Raw genomic sequence first — 17,922 nt, 5'->3', positions numbered from 1 at the left:
TTCCCCCCTGCCAGTTGCAATGTGGCTATCGGAAGTTAATAGTTGTATCCCACTGGAGAAAATCACTTCCTGCTTGAGGAATAAGTTTGAGACATTTTACAGAATTTGGCAACCTTTTGACTATATGGAGAATCTCCCCTCACATATAATCCTCACATAATGTTTCACACGTAATGCATAATATGTAGTTTACGGCAGGTGACCATGTGATCCAATGTCTCATTATTATTATTTTATTCTTTATTATGACTTATTTACTTTATGTATATATAATTATTATTATTCGTTTTCTAAATTTACGCTCGTCTGTTACTGTCACTTTGTCATATTGTTGTCTAATATCTTTTCACTTTTGTTATGAATGTTCTTAATCGGAAAATGCAAAAATAAAATATTCAAAATAAAAATGGTTCAACTATTGTCTTTCTGTCTCTTTGAGTAAACTACTTACCAGCTTTTATGCACTGTAGTGCTAGCTAGCTGTAGCATATGCTTTCAATACTAGATTAATTATCTGATCCTTTGATTGGGTGGACAGTTCATTTCTCAGAACAAGAATAAACTGACGAGTTTCAGAAGAAAGTTATTTGTTTCTGGCCATTTTGAGCCTGTAATCGAACCCACAAATGCTGATGCTCCAGATACTCAACTAGTCTAAAGAAAGCCAGTTTAATTGCTTCTTTTATCAGACAACAGTTTTCAGCTGTGCTAACATAATTGCAAAAGGGTTTTCTAATGATCAATTAACCTTTTAAAATTATAAACTTGGATTAGTTAACACAACATGCCATTGGAACACAGGAGTGATGGTTGCTGATAATGGGCCTCTGTAAGCTTATGTAGATATTCCATAAAAGATTTCCAGCTACAATAGTCATTTACAACATACACAATGTCTACACTGTATTTCTGATCAGTTTTATGTTATTTTAATGGACAAAAATGTGCTTTTCTTTCAAAAACAAGGACATTTCTAAGTGACCCCAAACTCTTGAACGGCAGTGTTTATATTATGACATTGTCTTTTTCTCTGAAAATCATTGTAACGTGGTTAACCTCAAAAATCGAAATGAAAATTATTCAAATCTAACAGTTAAAATTCAATCAGAGAGCGCCCTTAGATCAGTGGAAAAGGCTGCACCTGACTGTTGCACTTGAATCATTCCCATGGTGAATGGCTATGCCCGCTATAATATGAAACCACACAATTCCAGAGACTTTGAAATGACTGGCCCAATTTATATGGTGAAAACGATGTGTGGGGAGGTAGAGGCACAGAAACTCACATCTTACATCTGTCAGATAACACTGTGAAATTAAGAATGCATGATATAGCTAGCAATCAAGAGGAAAGTCTGACTGAACGACTCAAAGGCTCCCCACCTTACGCTCTCCAAATGGACGTATTTCTGTCTGTAATATAAAGCCCTTTTGTGGTGGAAAACTCATTTTGATTGGCTGGGCCTGACTCCCCAGTGAGTGGGCCTGGCTGCTAAGTGGGTGGGCCTATGCCCTCCAAGGCCCACCCATGGATGCACCCCTGCCCAGTCATGTGAAATCGATAGATTTGGACCTAATTTATTTATTTCAATTAACTGATTTCCTTTGATTTCCTTTGAAATTGTTGTATGTTGCATTTATATTTTTGTTCAGTATATTTAAGTATGCATTAAGGTGTCTTTAATAGAAAACCAATGACATTGACAACCAATGACAACCAACCAGACATTAATAAATGCATTTCTATAGATTACAAAATATTTTTTACAATGATGGGGGTGCAAAGATGGAGGCATGGTGGTTTCAAAACAGCACCAACTGTCAGTTTTCTAAGATATATATAAGTAATTGGTTGGAACCAAAAAATATAAAAACATTTTCCTTAAAGCATAATTTTGGAAACTACTAATGTTACTGTCCCCACTACAACAACAAAAATATGTAAATAAACATCATTTTTGTCCTTGAAACATTCTAGAATTCCATTCATTCCAAAGGAAGATTGCTTTTCTGAGGAGTGCCAATTTGGCGCCTTCAAAGCCTCTCCATGGCCAAAACATAGCATCAGCAATCCAGGGTTAATATGTCATTGATTGGAACGCGTCATCTGACTACGGAGCCTTGATCGGGGTGCGCTGGCTTGTAAAGCAGGCGTACCCGTAGAATTACATAAACAGTGAGATGCGCAGTTACTTAACACGATTTTTTCCCCATTCATTCATACTGAGGATACAGTTGAGTCCCACCTTCTTCACAACAAAACCATTGTAGCTAGGGTTGTGCAACTCCGATGCTTGATCGTTTTCGATGTATTTCATTTGAACGTTGTCTAGGGCCTACAGGAAGGAACATAACGAGACGAAACATGGAGAAAAGCAGCGGGACAACTTCTACAAAAAGAAAAGCTTCCTCATCTGAGACAAGTCTTCCAGACTGCAAAAAGCTGAAATCGAAGGATAGTGGCAAGACTAGCGCAAATAAAGCTCTGAACAAGAGTAAGTCACGGTTTTGAGTAATTACAACGTGGCTGCATAGAAAATGGCCGTGCTCCAGAGCATCAAAACGACTATCAACAAATCACTTTTCATCATAAATAACGACTCATTATTAGTCAGTCAGTTACAATTTAACCACGATACATTGCGGATTTGATCCTCTTGAACACGGCAAATGGTAGAAAAAAAAAAAAATACGTTAGCCACCTAAAAATAATTTTACTTTCCCACAGAAAATACTAAAATAGAGAAGGACTCAAGCAAGAAAAAACACACATTCTTGGGTAGCTCAGAAGTTTCTCTAAGTTCTAAAGATGCAAGCCAGAAGATGATCCGGGATGGATGCCTAGAGGTTTCAAAGAATGACAAAGGACAACTTGTTTTTAAAGGTATGCCTACATATGCAACTCTGTTTTAACACACTGACATTCATTTCACAGAAGGCTCGGTGACAAGTAATTTTTCTTAGACTTCCCACAGTTCCAACCTAACATGTCACCAAAAGAAGTACTTCAAGCTGGCAGCTTTGGTGGTACCTACTTCAGACCAATATACTCAAGTGTCACAAGTGAGTAGCCTATCCCACACACATCTATAATCATTACTTTGGATGTTATGATGTGATTACTAATGTAGGTTAACCAATTTACTAATCACACTTTTTTTGTTTCTTTCATCATAGAACACAATTGCAAAGATGAATGGAAAGAGCTCCCTGAGGATTGGCTGAAAGGTTTGAACATTCCCACACAGGTGATTATACGAAGCCAAACCTACTCTACACACTGACTGTGTTTAGGCCTACCAAACTAAATTAATGATAAAACACCTATGAACACATGCATTGTAATAGAGACACCCAAACAAGACCGAACAATTCAAGCTGATTGGTATAATGCAAAAATAAAGCATTATAAGACTTGCCATAAGCATGCCCACCAATGTTGTTATGATCTCATAATGATCCTGACGAAGTTAGACATTTTGAGTCATTTGGAAATTTGCTGAAATATATGCACCGATATTTTCCTTGCCCCCCCAAAAAAACGGATACCGATATCCGATAATTTAAAGTTTTAGCTGCCTTTTTAAGCATTCTAGTACAGTTAAATAGTTAACACACACACATGGACGCAGCCCTCTAAGGCGCTGCATCTCAGTGCAGGAGGCTTCACTACAGTCCCTGGTTTGAATCCAGGCTGTATCACATCCAGCGATGATTGGGAGTCCCATAGGGCGGCGCACAATTGGCCCAGCGTCGTCCCGAGTAGGCCATCATTGTAAATAAGAATTCTTAACTGACTTGCCTAGTTAAATAAGGGTTTGCAAACTGACCAAAAAGTTATTTTGTTGGCATTTACCAGTAAAACATAATCGAAACCTATTTCTTTCACTTACTTGCTGTGCTGTTTCGTTGTTTATTTATTCAGTCGTTTCATTCTGAGCCAGGATTTCTATGGAATGCCGTTTGGGTCTTTGTGTGTCAAAAAGATACAAGTCAAATAACACTATTTGACTAATCAGGACCTGAATATGACTGCACGTCACATAATTTAACGTGTTCATACATTTTTTACGTAGTTATTACACATCGATTACACTATCACTCGTATTTCATATGTCACAACGATTCATCGATACGTATGCTATGATGCTGGTGAAGTTGTCTTGCGCACCTACAGTGCTGGTCATTAACAAAAAAGCTAGGTAGCTCATGTATGCAAGCAATGTTCTTCCCCAAAAACATAGCAAAACAACAATCTGTTTCAGTAGCTATAGTTAGCTAGCTAACTATATAGCTAGCTGTCATCATCTAAAATAACCCTAATTTATAAGACAGTTCTTATTTGATTAATGGTGGTCGGACCCATCTATGTGAAGCTAGCCACAATAAGGATTAGCCACAATAGTGGACTTTGCAGTTAGCCTTCAAAATAAAAGTATGTCATTGACAGTGATGCAAATGAATACAAATAGTAGAATTATGCCATAATTGAATAGATCATGCTAAACGAGGTTGGAATGTTATATAAAATCAAAAATAGTTTGAAATCACACTGGATGTATTATACTTTAGAATTGCATTGAGGGCATACTTATTTCACTGTACAGCCTTCCCTATGGATTGTGGATGAATGACATGGGGTATCAGTCTACTCAGTGACACCCAGAAAACATTAGTGTATTACTGTGTAACTCCGGTAGGTCAAAATCCGAAAAATAGTGCACTTGGTAGTGTGTCCCGGTGCTCGACCAGTCGCGAAAAATCCAACATCACCCACGACAGAGAACGGTTGATTGTCAAGGGCAATGAATTCCATTATCTTGGCGTTAATGGATTTCACCTTTGAGTTGTCTCGCTGAAATGTTCTTACTCTTTCAAATGACTGCTTGACTTGTTGACTGCTCGATCCACACAGCAGACATTGTGGGCTAGATTAGGAATGCTGTGTTGCACATGTAGCGCAAAATTTTACGTGGCATCATTACGCCACGTTATATAGGCATGCACTTCAGCTTTGACATCGGTTTTCCACATCGGCATTAAACTAGACATCGGGCCGATACCGATGTTGGAAATTTTAGCTAATATCGTCCGATTCTGATATGTCCACCGATATATCGGGCATCCCTACTAATAAGACATTACAAAGCCAGGCTCACACTGCTTATAATAAATAATGCATTATGTGTTTCCCTATACAGGTGGCCTCATCAACATACAGAGACAGTGTAAACACATACAAAGTGAAGTGTGGAGGCAGTCTAGAAATGTGGGAAAGCAGTGGATGGATTGTAACCCAGGATCCCTATGGGTGGTTTCAGTGGTACTGCAGGTATTTGCAGAATATATACAGTACATTCAGACTGGGTATAACAAGGCTCCTTTCTAGTCTCTTACATTAGTGTCTTCTTCCTCAGAATCTTACTCTGAAATGTAAATTCCCTACAGGTTTTACCATGGTCGGCGTACTAAGGATGATGAGCGTCAGATCGGGCGATGGGCAAAGTGTGCTGGGGTAAAAGGCCGGTGGAGAAATAATCTGATAACCAAAGTAGTCCGGTCAGGCTGTGGCTTTGACAACCCAACAATCTCTCCTGTGGTCAGACAGACATTACAGCACTGGGGGTACCGACTGACCAAGGAGGACTACAAGGAGGGTGCCAAGAGGGTTAAGCCAAAATAACCGTGCACCCTGCTTGTATTAATTATACGGGTACAGTAGGGAGGCTGGTGGGTGGAGCTATAGGACGGGCTCATTGTAATGGCTGGAAGGAATTTAAATGGGAAAAAAACAAACGGATCAAACATATGGAAACGACATTTCGATTCCATTCCATTTATTTAATTCCAGCCATAACAATGATCCCATCCTCCTATAGCTCCTGCCACCAGCCTACACGGGGGTACAGAAATAAGTGCATGAGTTTGACTGTTTTATTTGCAAACGTGTGTTTGTGGTATTTTTGATACTGTAAATGCAATGTTTAACTTTAATTCGACTTTAAAAAAAAATAGAGATACCTAACTCCCTTTCTTGGAGCTTCTGTCTAATTGTTATTCTCATGCGTCTTTCACCTCTTATGAAGTGGGTATTGTGCGCTGCAAAAATAATATGAGCTCACCAGCTTGTAGTCCTAAAACCCAGAAATTAGTTTCCTCTGGTTTGTTCAGCCATCTCTAAGGGAAGAAAGTATAGGGTTTTGGAATAAAAGCTAAAAAATACGGTCTGAGGATAACTGACTGAGCATGCTTTTGCAGCACAGTCGATAGCGCGCCGGACCTCGGGCTCAAAGGTCGAGGGTTCGAGACCTGCTCCCTGCTGTTTCATTACATTGGCGATGTTATACATTTTGTTCTGTGATATAATAGCAGTTATGTAAAAAGGGCTTTATAAGTACATTTGAGTTAACATACAAATCCTTTATGAATTATGCAGCGATTTCAGCATGAAAATCTTGGTGGGGCAAACAATTGAAAAAAATGTTTTAATGCATGCCAGCAAAGCCACTACACAACATTAAACAATACATTCATTGCACTATAACGGTGACAAACCCTACTTTAAGCTGTCTCAACAACAGTCCCAACACCTTACCACTGCTACACCTGGGCCCTGTTTCAGAAAGCAGGTTTAACAAACTGAGTTTAAACCTGAACTCTGGGTTGACTAACTCTGAGCTCTCAAACTCTGCGTTTTTTGGTTTCAGAACAGGTGATAACAATTAGTTAAATCAACTCTGAGTTATGTTAACCCAGAGTAAAGCATGTGCATGAGTTGATTAAAAGCCCTCATCAATGGAACGCAGATAACATGATTCATCATGGCAACAGGAGAAAAAAGGGCTCGAACCTCCTACTTCTCCCTAGTGGAGTTAGAAATATTAATGAATTCGTATGCAGAATATGAGTATACACTACCGTTAAGTTTAGGGTCACTTAGAAATGTCCTTGTTTTTGAAAGATAAGCAAAATATTTGTCCAAATTTATCAGAAATAGTATAGACATTGTTAATGTTGTAAATGACTATTGTAGCTGGAAATGGCAGATTTTTTAAAATGGAATATCTACATAGGCGTACAGAGGCCCATTATCATCAACCATCACTCCTGTGTTCCAATGGCATGTTGTGTTAGCTAATCCAAGTTTCTCATTTTAAAGGCTAATTGATCATTAGAAAACCCTTTTGCAATTACTTTAGCACAGCTGAAACTTGTCCTGATTAAAGAAGCAATACAACTGGCCTTCTTTAGACTAGTTGAGTATCTGGAGCATCAACATTTGTGGGTTTGATTACAGGCTGAAAATGGCTAGAAACAAATAACTTTCTTCTGAAACTCGTCAGTCTATTCATGTTCTGAGAAATAAAGGCTATTTCATTTGAGAAATTGCCAAGAAACTGGAGATCTCGTACAACGCTGTGTCCTACTGTGTGAGTCGAAAAATGTGCGAGTCATGTACAAACCCAGGCCACTTTGCTTCCACCATGCTGATGATGTGGGCTGCATCACATATGATCTTCACAGTGCAGAACAGTAATTAGATACAGTAACTGTATTGTAAAGTATCTTTCATTTGGAATGCTAAAGGCTACTATTTAGGCCTACCTGCACATTAATGCTGTGGAAGTACTTCCTATTCACATACTCTCCTTCAGTTACTGAAGGAGCTGTGATAGGAATATGAGTGCCATCTATGCAGCTTATCACACCTGGAAACCCTAAAATGTATCAAATTAAGTGATTAGTGCTTCAAGTCTCAAAGCTTCATACTAAATAAATAAATAAATGCTGAGACTGATACCTGCAATTCTGTGGAATTCTTCTTTGATGAGTCTTATGGGTCTGTGACTTGGGAACACCACAAAAGTGTACAGTAAACATTACCATATATTCGCAAAAAAACTAAGTGCAACACAAATAATTTGTTTCCCAAACTGAGAGCATGTCCACGATGTGTCGTATGAACGATATAAGGGCTGAAAATATTGTGAAGATGAATGATCTATCTGCATTGTGTCCCACCCACCACCCCCCTCTTTTACGCTACTGCTACTCTCTGTTCATCATATATTCACTTTAACCATATCTATATGTACATACTACCTCAATCAGCCTGACTAACCGGTGTCTGTATGTATCCTCACTACAGTATATGTATATGACATACTGTATATGTCTTTTTACTGTTTTATTTCTTTACATACCTATTGTTCACCTAATACATGTTTTTTGCACTATTGGTTAGAGCCTGTAAGTAAGCATTTCACTGTAAAGTCTACACCTGTAGACCTGGAATGATTAAACATCCAAGCGGGTTCTGATTACCCTCTCCCAAAGGAGATTTCTGTGGAGTATTTGTGCTTCAATATCAACTGGCTCTTCAAGAAAAGGACACGCCATGTCTGACACCTCCTTCAGTCTGCAGGCTTTAGCTAAAGAGGAGGAGAAACTCTGGGTTAGTTGAAGAAAACCTGCCAGCGAGCAGGTTAGCTTCACGGAGTATGTTGCCATAGTAACTGACTCAGAGTTATGCTGAACTGGCTTTGTCAAACCGAAAACCCAGAGTTTCCTTCAACTCTGGGTCAACTAACTCTGTCACTAAACCCGCTTTCTGAAACTGGGCCCTGGCTATCAGCAAAGCCTTGTTTGGCAGCGAAACAGTTCCTTCAGCCTAATTTACTGCCTTTAAAAAAAATATAGCTGATATTGCTGACTTGTTTAAACAAAAGTGGTTTCTACTGACAATTGAGCTGTACAAACTATGGCATAAGGAGACAACGAGTGGATAAGAGGCCATCTGTTATTTTGGTTAAGTCAATGAGTGAGCTAGGACGGACGTAGTCAATGTAACTATTTGTTCAGCACTTTTGAAATGTCCAGCGACAGAACTGAACATGGGCCGTTATTACCATATTCTCCCTGTAAACCAAGTCAGAACCATATGAAAAATAAAGGGGGTATTTAAGCAGACAATGAAAGCTCTTACAATATTTGATGGTGACATTTCTCTAAACAGGCTATAGGCTACATGTGCACCGCCAAGTGAGAACAGTAGGCCAAATTAAGAGGGGAAAATTTACCACATTTTTAGGGTGAGGGACAACAGCTTACTACACAACATACACTTAATATTACTTCCTTAGCTACAGTATATATATCTCCCGGGTAAATTACATCATTTATGCAGCAGCATAAAGACATTTTTAGGCTTGCCTTGTTGTGATGTGCTCACTTGAACAGGGAGGTGGTGCGGCGGTCCTTCGTGGGCAAATTTTGTCAAACTTTGTCATCAAAGTCTGGCATTCTCTGGATTTATGGTGCTTTCAAGACAACTGGAAACTTGGAAAAAAACAAGATTGAATCATGATGATGTCAGTGATCTTCAGGTTGGAGCTCTTGGAAGAGGCCAGAATTCCAGACTTGGATGACCGTTCAAAACGTATTATCCCAGCCGGAACTCGTTTTTTTTCTCTCAGAATTTCCAGTTGATCAGATTTCCCAGTTCCCAAGTTTCCACTTGTTTTGAGCGTGGCAGATGTCGTGCTGGTTTGACAGCATGGCCAATGTTGAATATGTATCCTTTTAAAGCTTGGAAAAGAGACCTTAAACCCAGACTCGGGACCACACCCTGAATAGCAGATCAAGTTTGTATGTGGCTTTATTAACTCTATTATTATTATTTATTTATTTTTACATTGTTTGCAAACTGATATGTGGCATGTATTAATGCCAAAATAACATGCAAAACAGGTGTAAGAGCAACATTGCAAGATGATGTTATAATGTTGTAATTGCATCAAATGGTTGTTTTGAATAAGGTGTTGTTAGAACGCTCATCTGTGTGTGTTCTACTGAGGATGGGACTCTGGAAGATTTACGATGTCTTTGGGTGATACTGCATTCCAGAGCATGACTTAATGTTTCTGTTCTATAAGGTACCAGGGAGAGAGGACTCCAGGGCCTTGGTCTCTACACAATGAGAACTGTTTTTACAGCAGATACTGTCTGCTGTGAATTATAAGTATCTTTCATACAAATCTTAACCCATTCCATACATCTGTTGTTTGTCATGTAGACAGAAGGAGGATGGACTTCGCTATAAAATGTTGTGGCTCATACCAGCTTGTTGAGTTGTCAGTGATCACCTCCAGGGGTGATTACCGACCAGCTCCATTAGTGCAGTAATGAAATAATAAAGTTGGATTATTTTGAAGAAATCTAAAAGTCTCTCCTTTTAATTACAATAATTCCACCAGACAGGCTATCAAAAATATATATTTTTTAAAAGGTAGGCCTCAAAACCTTCCCTGAATGACAGGTCGCCACTGGAATTATGAGGCCTTTATGTGCTTTTTTATAACATCAATTTGTCAAAATTCACAAAAAAAGTTATTTTAGCTGATGACGATTATCTCATAGGACAAAACGTATAAAGTCTGCTAAGCCTGTGTTTACCACATTCCTTATTATGGGTGTTTATCACAAAACCCCATTCATTTCCCTCAGGCTTTTTCCAACAAATCATGGCGGAGTTATTTGTGCCTACAAAAGACACAGTTACTATTTATCTTACCCTTTAGCGTCGTACAAACTATAAACGTAATTTCCAGACAAAAATCAAAGAACGTTCAAATACAATATGCACCAATCAGATTGTTAGATATCTTGTTCTCTATATAATTGACGGCAATTGTTCCAATCACTGCATGTCTTCACGATATCCGCCTCCTCTCTGTCAGCAAATCTACTTTCTCATGCGTTATCAAGGTTGTTTGTGAAATCCATTCTCTGTTCTTTGTATAGAGCGATTTTCCCTGCTACGTGCGTTGGAATCGTATTGACCCAAACATTCATTTTGGTAAAGGTATGAAGTAATGGTTGGATATATAAAAATTGTGCTTTCATCTGAGAAGTATCTTATATTAGTTAGCAATATGTTGGATTAATTTGCTAGAAAAAAACGAGTGTGCTAGCTGGCTATTGTTAGCTAGGAGTGAGGGTGATTAGCTTAGCTAGCTGGAGTTGTTGCTAGCCCGCTTCCCAAATGTATAAGGTAGCTAGCCGCTAGCTATCGGTAGTTATCGAACGTGTGCTACTACGTTTTAGTTCGTTGACTGATTGTTTCAACATCGATGTTCGTTTGCTAGCTGCAATGAACGCCTTGAACTAGTTAGCTAGGTAATTAGGTGGCGTTCAAATTCGGCTAGTTAGCGTTAACGCGTTAGGTAGTCGCTTTGCTCTATCTTGACAACTTAACTAACTAGAAAGCGATGTCGCATTTCATTACTTAGCGGATAGTAACGTTCTCTCAAAACGCCACTCTTTACCATATACTATTTGCTTGTTAAACGTTAACCAAAAATATTTTAAACGGTGAAATGATCAGTTAACGTTAACTAACTGAACACTTACAGTAGCTAACTAACGTTATATCGTTCATCTGGCTTTGGAATCTTTATTTTATTTCATAACTAGTTAACCCGAGTATGTTCTCTATAATTAATGTAGTGATTGTGTTAATGACTGCCCTTTTTTATTAGATGCAAGGAAACTGGGGCCCCCGTGGTGAACAGCAGAATCATGGCCCATCTAGACACCAGATGGAAAGTCAGAAAAAACCTGGAGATAACAGCAATGGACAGCATGCAGATGAGCAGGAGAGCCCAAGTAAGATGTGATTCATTGCCTCCTGAGCCCTGTATTGGAAGGAAATTAAATCCTCCTGTATTAGATGATTATAATATTTTGCTTCTCTGTAGATGCTGGGATAACCATAGATCTACAGAACTTCAGGAAACCTGGAGAGAAGACTTACACTCAGCGTAGCCGTCTCTTTGTGGGAAATTTACCAACTGGTGTTACGGAGGCGGAGGTGGAGAAGTTGTTTTCCAAGTATGGCAAGGCAGCTGAGATTTTCATCAACAAGGACAGAGGGTTTGGATTCATTAGACTGGTAAGTTGCTAGTATAGTGGATGACCAAGTGTATCTACTGCCTTACTGAGATGTATAAATGCTGTCGCCCTGGCTTTAGAATTGCCTTGGCATTTCCAGGTCAGTGGTATTGACAGTGCCTTGTGTGAGTTGTTACGTTGAGAAGGGTTGTGAGTTCGCACCCCGGTCAGGTGGAATTTCCACTCTGTCGCAGCAGCATATTCAAGTGATGGAAGTTATATTCCTCAATCCTAAATTATATGGAAAACAGACTGGCTGGCTGACCTCCCAGCCGAAACAGTTGGGAAGAGTTTGTGCATATTTTATGACAACATTTTGTGACCTTTTAGACTTCGTGAGGGTTTTCAGCTGTTCTGGCACGCACACTTTTTTTTCTGGAGGCAAGCCAAAGTCTACACCCCTTTGTTGTTGATTGGTCAGTGGTAGAGATGCTTCAATAGTCTTTGTCATTCAACCAGAGACAACTCATTTTCATGTTAATTTTTTCATTGAGAAATACTGCAAACAGATGTGAAATTGCGTGACTAAAATCTCATCTTAGATGCAGCTGTCTAAGGCACTGCATCTGTGCTAGAAGTGTCACTACAGACCCTGGTTCGATTCCGGGCTGTACAATTGGCCCAGCGTCGCCTGGGTTAAGGGAGGGTTTGTCCGGGGCAGGCCGTCATTGTAAATAAGAATTACTTCTTAACTGACTTGCCTAGTTAAATGAAATATCTGACGTTTGAGGAAGTGTATGCTGGCTATGTCATGTCAAAATAGACAAACGGTGCTATTGTAGCTTTTTTTCTAGTTTTCAAGCCAAGGTCTTTTAAGGCAGTATGCAAGCTGAGTTCGGTTGGGTGCTAGCCGAACTAATGCATGCTGATGCCTTAAGCCAACCCTGTCTGTTTTGCCCTAAGTGTTGGTTTTTGTTGCTCAATAGCCAACCTTTCTATTTATGTGCTAAATTTGGAAATGTTCTAATTTGATAATTTTCTACCAACAGGAGACAAAAACAGTGGCTGAGATTGCTAAAGCCGAACTTGATGAAACCTCATTTAGAGGCAGACAGTTGCGAGTGCGGTTTGCGACACATGGTGCTGCTCTAGCTGTGAAGAATTTGCCACAGTTCATTTCCAATGAGCTCCTGGAAGAGGCTTTCTCCTTCTTTGGCCAGATTGAAAGGGCCATAGTTATAGTGGATGATAGAGGGAGACCCACAGGAAAGGGGATTGTGGAATACACAGCCAAGCCTGCAGCAAGGAAGGCTCTGGATAGGTGTGCAGATGGAGCCTTTCTATTGACTGCGTAAGTATTATGCTGGAAATGTATTAAAACATGTTGTTACAAATGCATTTGTTGTGAGGTTTTCAAAATGGCAGAAGTCGTCATGCAGATTGTTTTCTGCTTTCAGATTCCCCAGGCCAGTAACAGTCGAACCAATGGAGCAGTTTGATGAAGATGAGGGACTGCCAGAGAGGATTGTAAACAAAAACCAAGTTTTTCACAAGTGGGTAATACTTTCTCAGAATGCATTGGTCAGAACTGTGCGTACAACAATCTCACACTTTGCTGCTGAAAAGAGGTACAATCCATAACTTGAAAATGTTGCGTACTGAGCTGTTTCTCTTATGTAAAATCTCTCCGCCAGGGAGCGGGAGCATCCACCAAGGTTTGCTCAGCCAGGGACATTTGAATATGAGTATGCCATGCGCTGGAAGGCCCTTTTGGAGATGGAGAAGCAGCAGTATGAGCAGGTTGACAGGAACATAAAGGAGGCTCAGGAGAAGCTGGAACAGGAGATGGAGGCAGCCAGACATGAGCACCAGGTTGTCCTGATGAGACAAGGTATGCATGTATGGTCTCGGTCCACTCTAAAGACGCATATCAATACAAAGTTTAGGATACCGACGAACACAACGTGGTGTCTTATGGGAAAAGTGTCCTACCGCCAGATTTAGCCTAGAGGTCAATTGCATACCACACCGCTTGAATGTAGTCCTGTTAGCAATTGATTCATGTTTTAGGTCTTTTGACTGTGTTACTAACAAATGGGGTGTTCATCTCATTATAGACCTTCTGAGGCGTCAGGAGGAGCTGAGGAGAATGGAGGAGCTCCATAACCAGGAGATGCAGAAGAGGAAGCAGATGGAATTGCGTCAGGAAGAGGAGCATCGCAGGAGGGAGGAGGAGATGAGGATGCACACTGAGGAGAGGATGAGGAGGCAGCAGGAAGGCTTCAAGGGGAACTTCCCTGGAAATGTGAGTCTTTGCTTCTTGACACCGCTTAAATGCACAGAAATGAAAGTTGCCTAAAATGTTTCTAAGCATCTTTACAATTGTTTTGTTTGTGGTTACTGGTAGTCAGTGATCGGAAAAATGACAAGTATTCTCTAAAAAAACAATTTTGGTTGTGTATTCTGAAAGCTGTATATTGTTTAATGTATCTGATTTAAGAAATACCTAATGTGTTATCTTTTTGTGGGAGCAGGAGATGCGGATGCACATGCAAGGTAAGTTTTCCATTAGCGGTCAGATCTTCACTGAGTTAACATGGTGCCCTTGATATCTAGTAGATATTGCATTGGTTTGCAGATGTGCTGTCTGTCTTGGTTTGGTGTAGGTCAAGGAATGAACAGAAACTCAATGGGTGGTGTTGAAGGAAAGCCCAGCGGGCCCAACCCTGGAGCTGCCAACATGCCTGCTGAGAACCCCCCTTTAATGGTAATATAAGAGACCACTTAGAATAACAAACCATATATTTACATACCAAGATGAACTAATTTATTGTGCCAAAGAGAACATAAACAAGAATGTATTTGATCATTTCACCTCTGGTGTCATGTAAATATACCGCTGCAACAGACTTGCTTTCATTTGTGGTTGTCACTCATGTTATGTATTTTCTGTTTTCTCCAGCAGGGGGCAGGAAATGACACCATGCCCGTAGGAGGCCAACCTGGCTTCGCAAGAGGCCCTGGCCAAGGCCCTGCTGACTTTGCCAACAAGCGTCGCAGGTTCTAAAATGGTCAATTAAACTTTTTTACTTTTCAAACTGTACTATATTTTAAGTCATACATGGATTATTACATTTTATGTACTGTGAAAAATTGTATGGGGATTTTCTTTTTTTTAAGTGTCAAGTTGGCATTTTCGTATTTCAGATGAATACTGCTTCTGTATAGACTTCCTCAAAACCAGTGGTGTAGTGGAGGGTAAACGCAAATGCATTGCAAATGTGTGGAGTGTTGCTTTTTTCACCTTGACCGGCGATCAGTTTACCCACCTATTTTTATACCACTACACCACTCCTCAAAACAATGTACTTTTATATAGCAATAGTACATTTGTCACGCTCATTCTCTCTAAGCCTTTCTGAACAGCTTTAAATAAAATCTTAATTCCATGTAGGTTTTTTTTGGTACTTTGTCATGTTTTAATGTTCATGTTAACTGTGTTAGAATGTTATCTTTTCCTTTAAAAGGCTGGTTCAGCGACTGTATAGAAGACATGCATAAGAGGATAATGTAGTTACAAGTATGATTTGAAGACTTGGTCTTTAAAGCATTTAGATTTTTACTAAAGCACTGCTACACATCAGTGAAAATCATATGATATAAAGGTATTTGAGTGAAGCATACCATTGTTCCTATGGTCTAATGTACAAGTTGGTGTACTGTAAAATAGTGTTACTCTTATTGCCATTTAACTCAAGTGTTTGTCTAACAGTTCAACTTTTTGCTAGTCTACAACTCACCACATTGACAAACTGCGCTTGACATTTATTTACAGATCAAAACAAAAGGGTAATTCCCTATTGATTTGACATTCTTCAGGTCTGTCAGTAATACCTTTCTTTTATAGTTGCTGTTAAATGAGGGGGGGGGGGGAAAGCAAGCTATGAGGTATTCCATGTTTCCAAAGGCATCAGGAATGTGGCAAGACATTAGGCTTGAACCCACAGCATGCTGCTTAGTGCAGACCTTAATTTAGCAATGAGACAGTCTCTCGTTAGCTTGACGTGTAGACTTAGCCTGCATGTTTACTACAAGCAACCATCCAAGATCTCAAAGTTGGGATGTATTCTAATTCAAGCTTGGACCACATTGGTCTATCTGTAGATAAAGGGGAAGTAATAGAACACTAATATTCTGTATATTTGATAAATTTAGTTAAGTGTTTCTACCCATCGATGCAATACAAGGTGGTCGATTTTGAAATGAGGTAATGCATCAGCAGTTTCTCTTGTCATTGTAGAACGTGAATTATTTAGAACTTGTCAGAAATGTCCAGATCAACTAACCCATGTCAGCTAAAGTTTTTAGCCTGTTGCTGTAATGCTTGAGTCATGCATTAGACATTGGCCAACAAGAGGGGACAGTGCTTGTGGCAATAGACTGCCACATCTATTTCATGAGTGGAAAAAGTTTGGGAAGCTCCACAGTAAGCCACTTAAAGGACAACACTAACTCACTGTCAAGTGTCACTTCAAAAGCACTCGTGGATAATACTAGGATGTGTAACCTTTAACTAGGCAAGAACAAATTCTTATTTACAATGACGGCCAAACCCGGGTGCCGCTGGGCCAATTGTGCAGCCTGTATTCAAACCAGGGACTAGTGATGCCTCTTGCACTGGGATGCAGTGCCTTAGACCCTGCGCCACTCGGGAGCCCATCTCTAAGATGCTGCTGAATGAAAATATCAGATGTACAATTGTAAACACATAATCGCATTTAGCCCAAAACCTATAGTCTACTTTGCATTGTTGAAGATGGAGCAAAAAGCTACCGTATTCTGTTGGCTCCATGACCATATTCCGGGAATGTCCATTCCAAGTGCAGGGAATAGGTTTTGACCATTACCAATCAGTGATGGACATCATTTTGAAGTACAGTGACTTGTGAAAGTGTTCACCCCCCCCCCACCTTGACATTTTTCCTATTTTGTTTCCTTACAACCTGGAATTAAAATGGATTTTGGGGGGGTTGTATAATTTCATTTACACAACATGCCTACCACTTTGATGCAAAATATTTGTGAAACAGGAAATTGGACAGAAAAACAACTTGAGCGTGCATAACTATTAGTCAATACTTTGTTGTAGAGACACCTTTGCAGCAATCACAGCTACAAGTCTCTTGGGGTTTGTCTCTTTAAGCTTGGCACATCTAGCCACTGGGATTTTTGCCCATTCTTCAAGGCAAAACTTCCAGCTCCTTCAAGTTGTATAGGTTCTGCTGGTGTACAGCAAGCTTTAAGTCATACCACAGATTCTCAATTGGATTGAGGTCTGGGCTTTGACTAGGCCATTCCAAGACATTTAAATGTTTCACCTTAAACCACTCAAAGGTGTTGCTTTATCAGTATGTTTAGGTTATTGTCCTGCTGGCAGGTAAACCTTAGTCTCAAATCTCTGGAAGACAAACAGGTTTCCCTCAAGAATTTCCCTGTATTTAGCACCATCCATCATTCTGACCAGTTTCCCAGTCCCTGCCGATGAAAAACATCCCCACAGCATGATGCTGCCACCACCATGCTTCACTGTGGGGATGGTGATGAGAGGTGTTGGGTTTGCGCTAGACATAGCGTTTTCCTTGATGGCCAAAAAGCTCTATTTTAGTCTCCCACGTGCCTTTTGGCGAACACCAAACGTGTTTGCTTATTTTTTTCTTTAAAGCAATGGCATTTTTTCTGGCCACTCTTCCATAAATCCCAGCTCTGTGGAGTACGACTTAAAGTGGTCCTATGGACAGGTACTCCAATCTCCACTGTGGAGCTTTGCAGCTCCTTCTTGGTTATCTTTAGTCTCCGTTGCCTCTCTGATTAATGCCCTCCTTGGCAGGTTTGTTCTGGTGCCATATTCTTTCCATTTTTTAATAATGGATTTAATGGTGCTCCATGGGATATTTTTTATAACACAACCCTGATCCGTACTTCACAACTTTGTCCCTGACCTGTTTGGAGAGCTCCTTGGTCTTCATGGTG

At 39.9% G+C, this 17,922-nt stretch overlaps 2 protein-coding genes across 4 annotated transcripts; both read left to right on the top strand.

Annotated features, from left to right (window-relative positions):
* Nucleotides 1–2,096: 2,096 nt before the first annotated feature.
* On the top strand, nucleotides 2,097–7,800 carry zgc:113208 (uncharacterized). Of its 3 annotated transcripts, none has more exons than XM_020485215.2 (7): nucleotides 2,107–2,234; nucleotides 2,334–2,495; nucleotides 2,729–2,884; nucleotides 2,965–3,063; nucleotides 3,178–3,248; nucleotides 5,202–5,332; nucleotides 5,449–7,800. In XM_020485215.2, exons 2-7 carry the CDS (start codon nucleotides 2,366–2,368, stop codon nucleotides 5,681–5,683), a joined length of 822 nt encoding a protein of 273 aa, XP_020340804.1. In that variant the 5' UTR covers nucleotides 2,107–2,234; nucleotides 2,334–2,365; the 3' UTR covers nucleotides 5,684–7,800. The 3 variants fall into 3 exon arrangements, with proteins under 3 accessions (XP_020340803.1, XP_020340804.1, XP_020340805.1); XM_020485216.2 differs by having other exon boundaries at nucleotides 2,154–2,176; XM_020485214.2 differs by having other exon boundaries at nucleotides 2,097–2,495.
* Nucleotides 7,801–10,708: 2,908 nt separating this feature from the next.
* On the top strand, nucleotides 10,709–15,345 carry LOC109892574 (non-POU domain-containing octamer-binding protein-like). Its single transcript, XM_020485213.2, has 10 exons — nucleotides 10,709–10,864; nucleotides 11,541–11,667; nucleotides 11,760–11,953; nucleotides 12,942–13,243; nucleotides 13,350–13,445; nucleotides 13,587–13,783; nucleotides 14,010–14,197; nucleotides 14,427–14,448; nucleotides 14,559–14,659; nucleotides 14,855–15,345. The coding sequence occupies exons 2-10, from the start codon at nucleotides 11,541–11,543 to the stop codon at nucleotides 14,957–14,959; spliced, it is 1,332 nt and encodes a 443-aa protein (XP_020340802.1). The 5' UTR covers nucleotides 10,709–10,864; the 3' UTR covers nucleotides 14,960–15,345.
* The last annotated feature ends 2,577 nt before the right edge of the window (nucleotides 15,346–17,922 follow it).

The sequence above is a fragment of the Oncorhynchus kisutch genome, linkage group LG6 (assembly GCF_002021735.2).
Source record: "Oncorhynchus kisutch isolate 150728-3 linkage group LG6, Okis_V2, whole genome shotgun sequence".
Lineage (NCBI taxonomy): Eukaryota > Metazoa > Chordata > Actinopteri > Salmoniformes > Salmonidae > Oncorhynchus > Oncorhynchus kisutch.
Note: the sequence above shows the minus strand (reverse complement) of the source record. Positions and strands in the feature narration are given on the sequence as shown.

Bases quoted from the DNA above. Each gene is read 5' to 3' on its own strand.
- zgc:113208 (XM_020485214.2), top strand. From the start codon at position 2,291: ATGCTTGATCGTTTTCGATGTATTTCATTTGAACGTTGTCTAGGGCCT. The intron at 2,496-2,728 runs GTAAGTCACGGT...ACTTTCCCACAG, and splicing joins AAATAAAGCTCTGAACAAGA to AAAATACTAAAATAGAGAAG. The intron at 3,249-5,201 runs GTGATTATACGA...TTCCCTATACAG, and splicing joins GTTTGAACATTCCCACACAG to GTGGCCTCATCAACATACAG.
- LOC109892574 (XM_020485213.2), top strand. From the start codon at position 11,541: ATGCAAGGAAACTGGGGCCCCCGTGGTGAACAGCAGAATCATGGCCCA. The intron at 13,244-13,349 runs GTAAGTATTATG...TTCTGCTTTCAG, and splicing joins GGAGCCTTTCTATTGACTGC to ATTCCCCAGGCCAGTAACAG. The intron at 14,198-14,426 runs GTGAGTCTTTGC...TTGTGGGAGCAG, and splicing joins AGGGGAACTTCCCTGGAAAT to GAGATGCGGATGCACATGCA.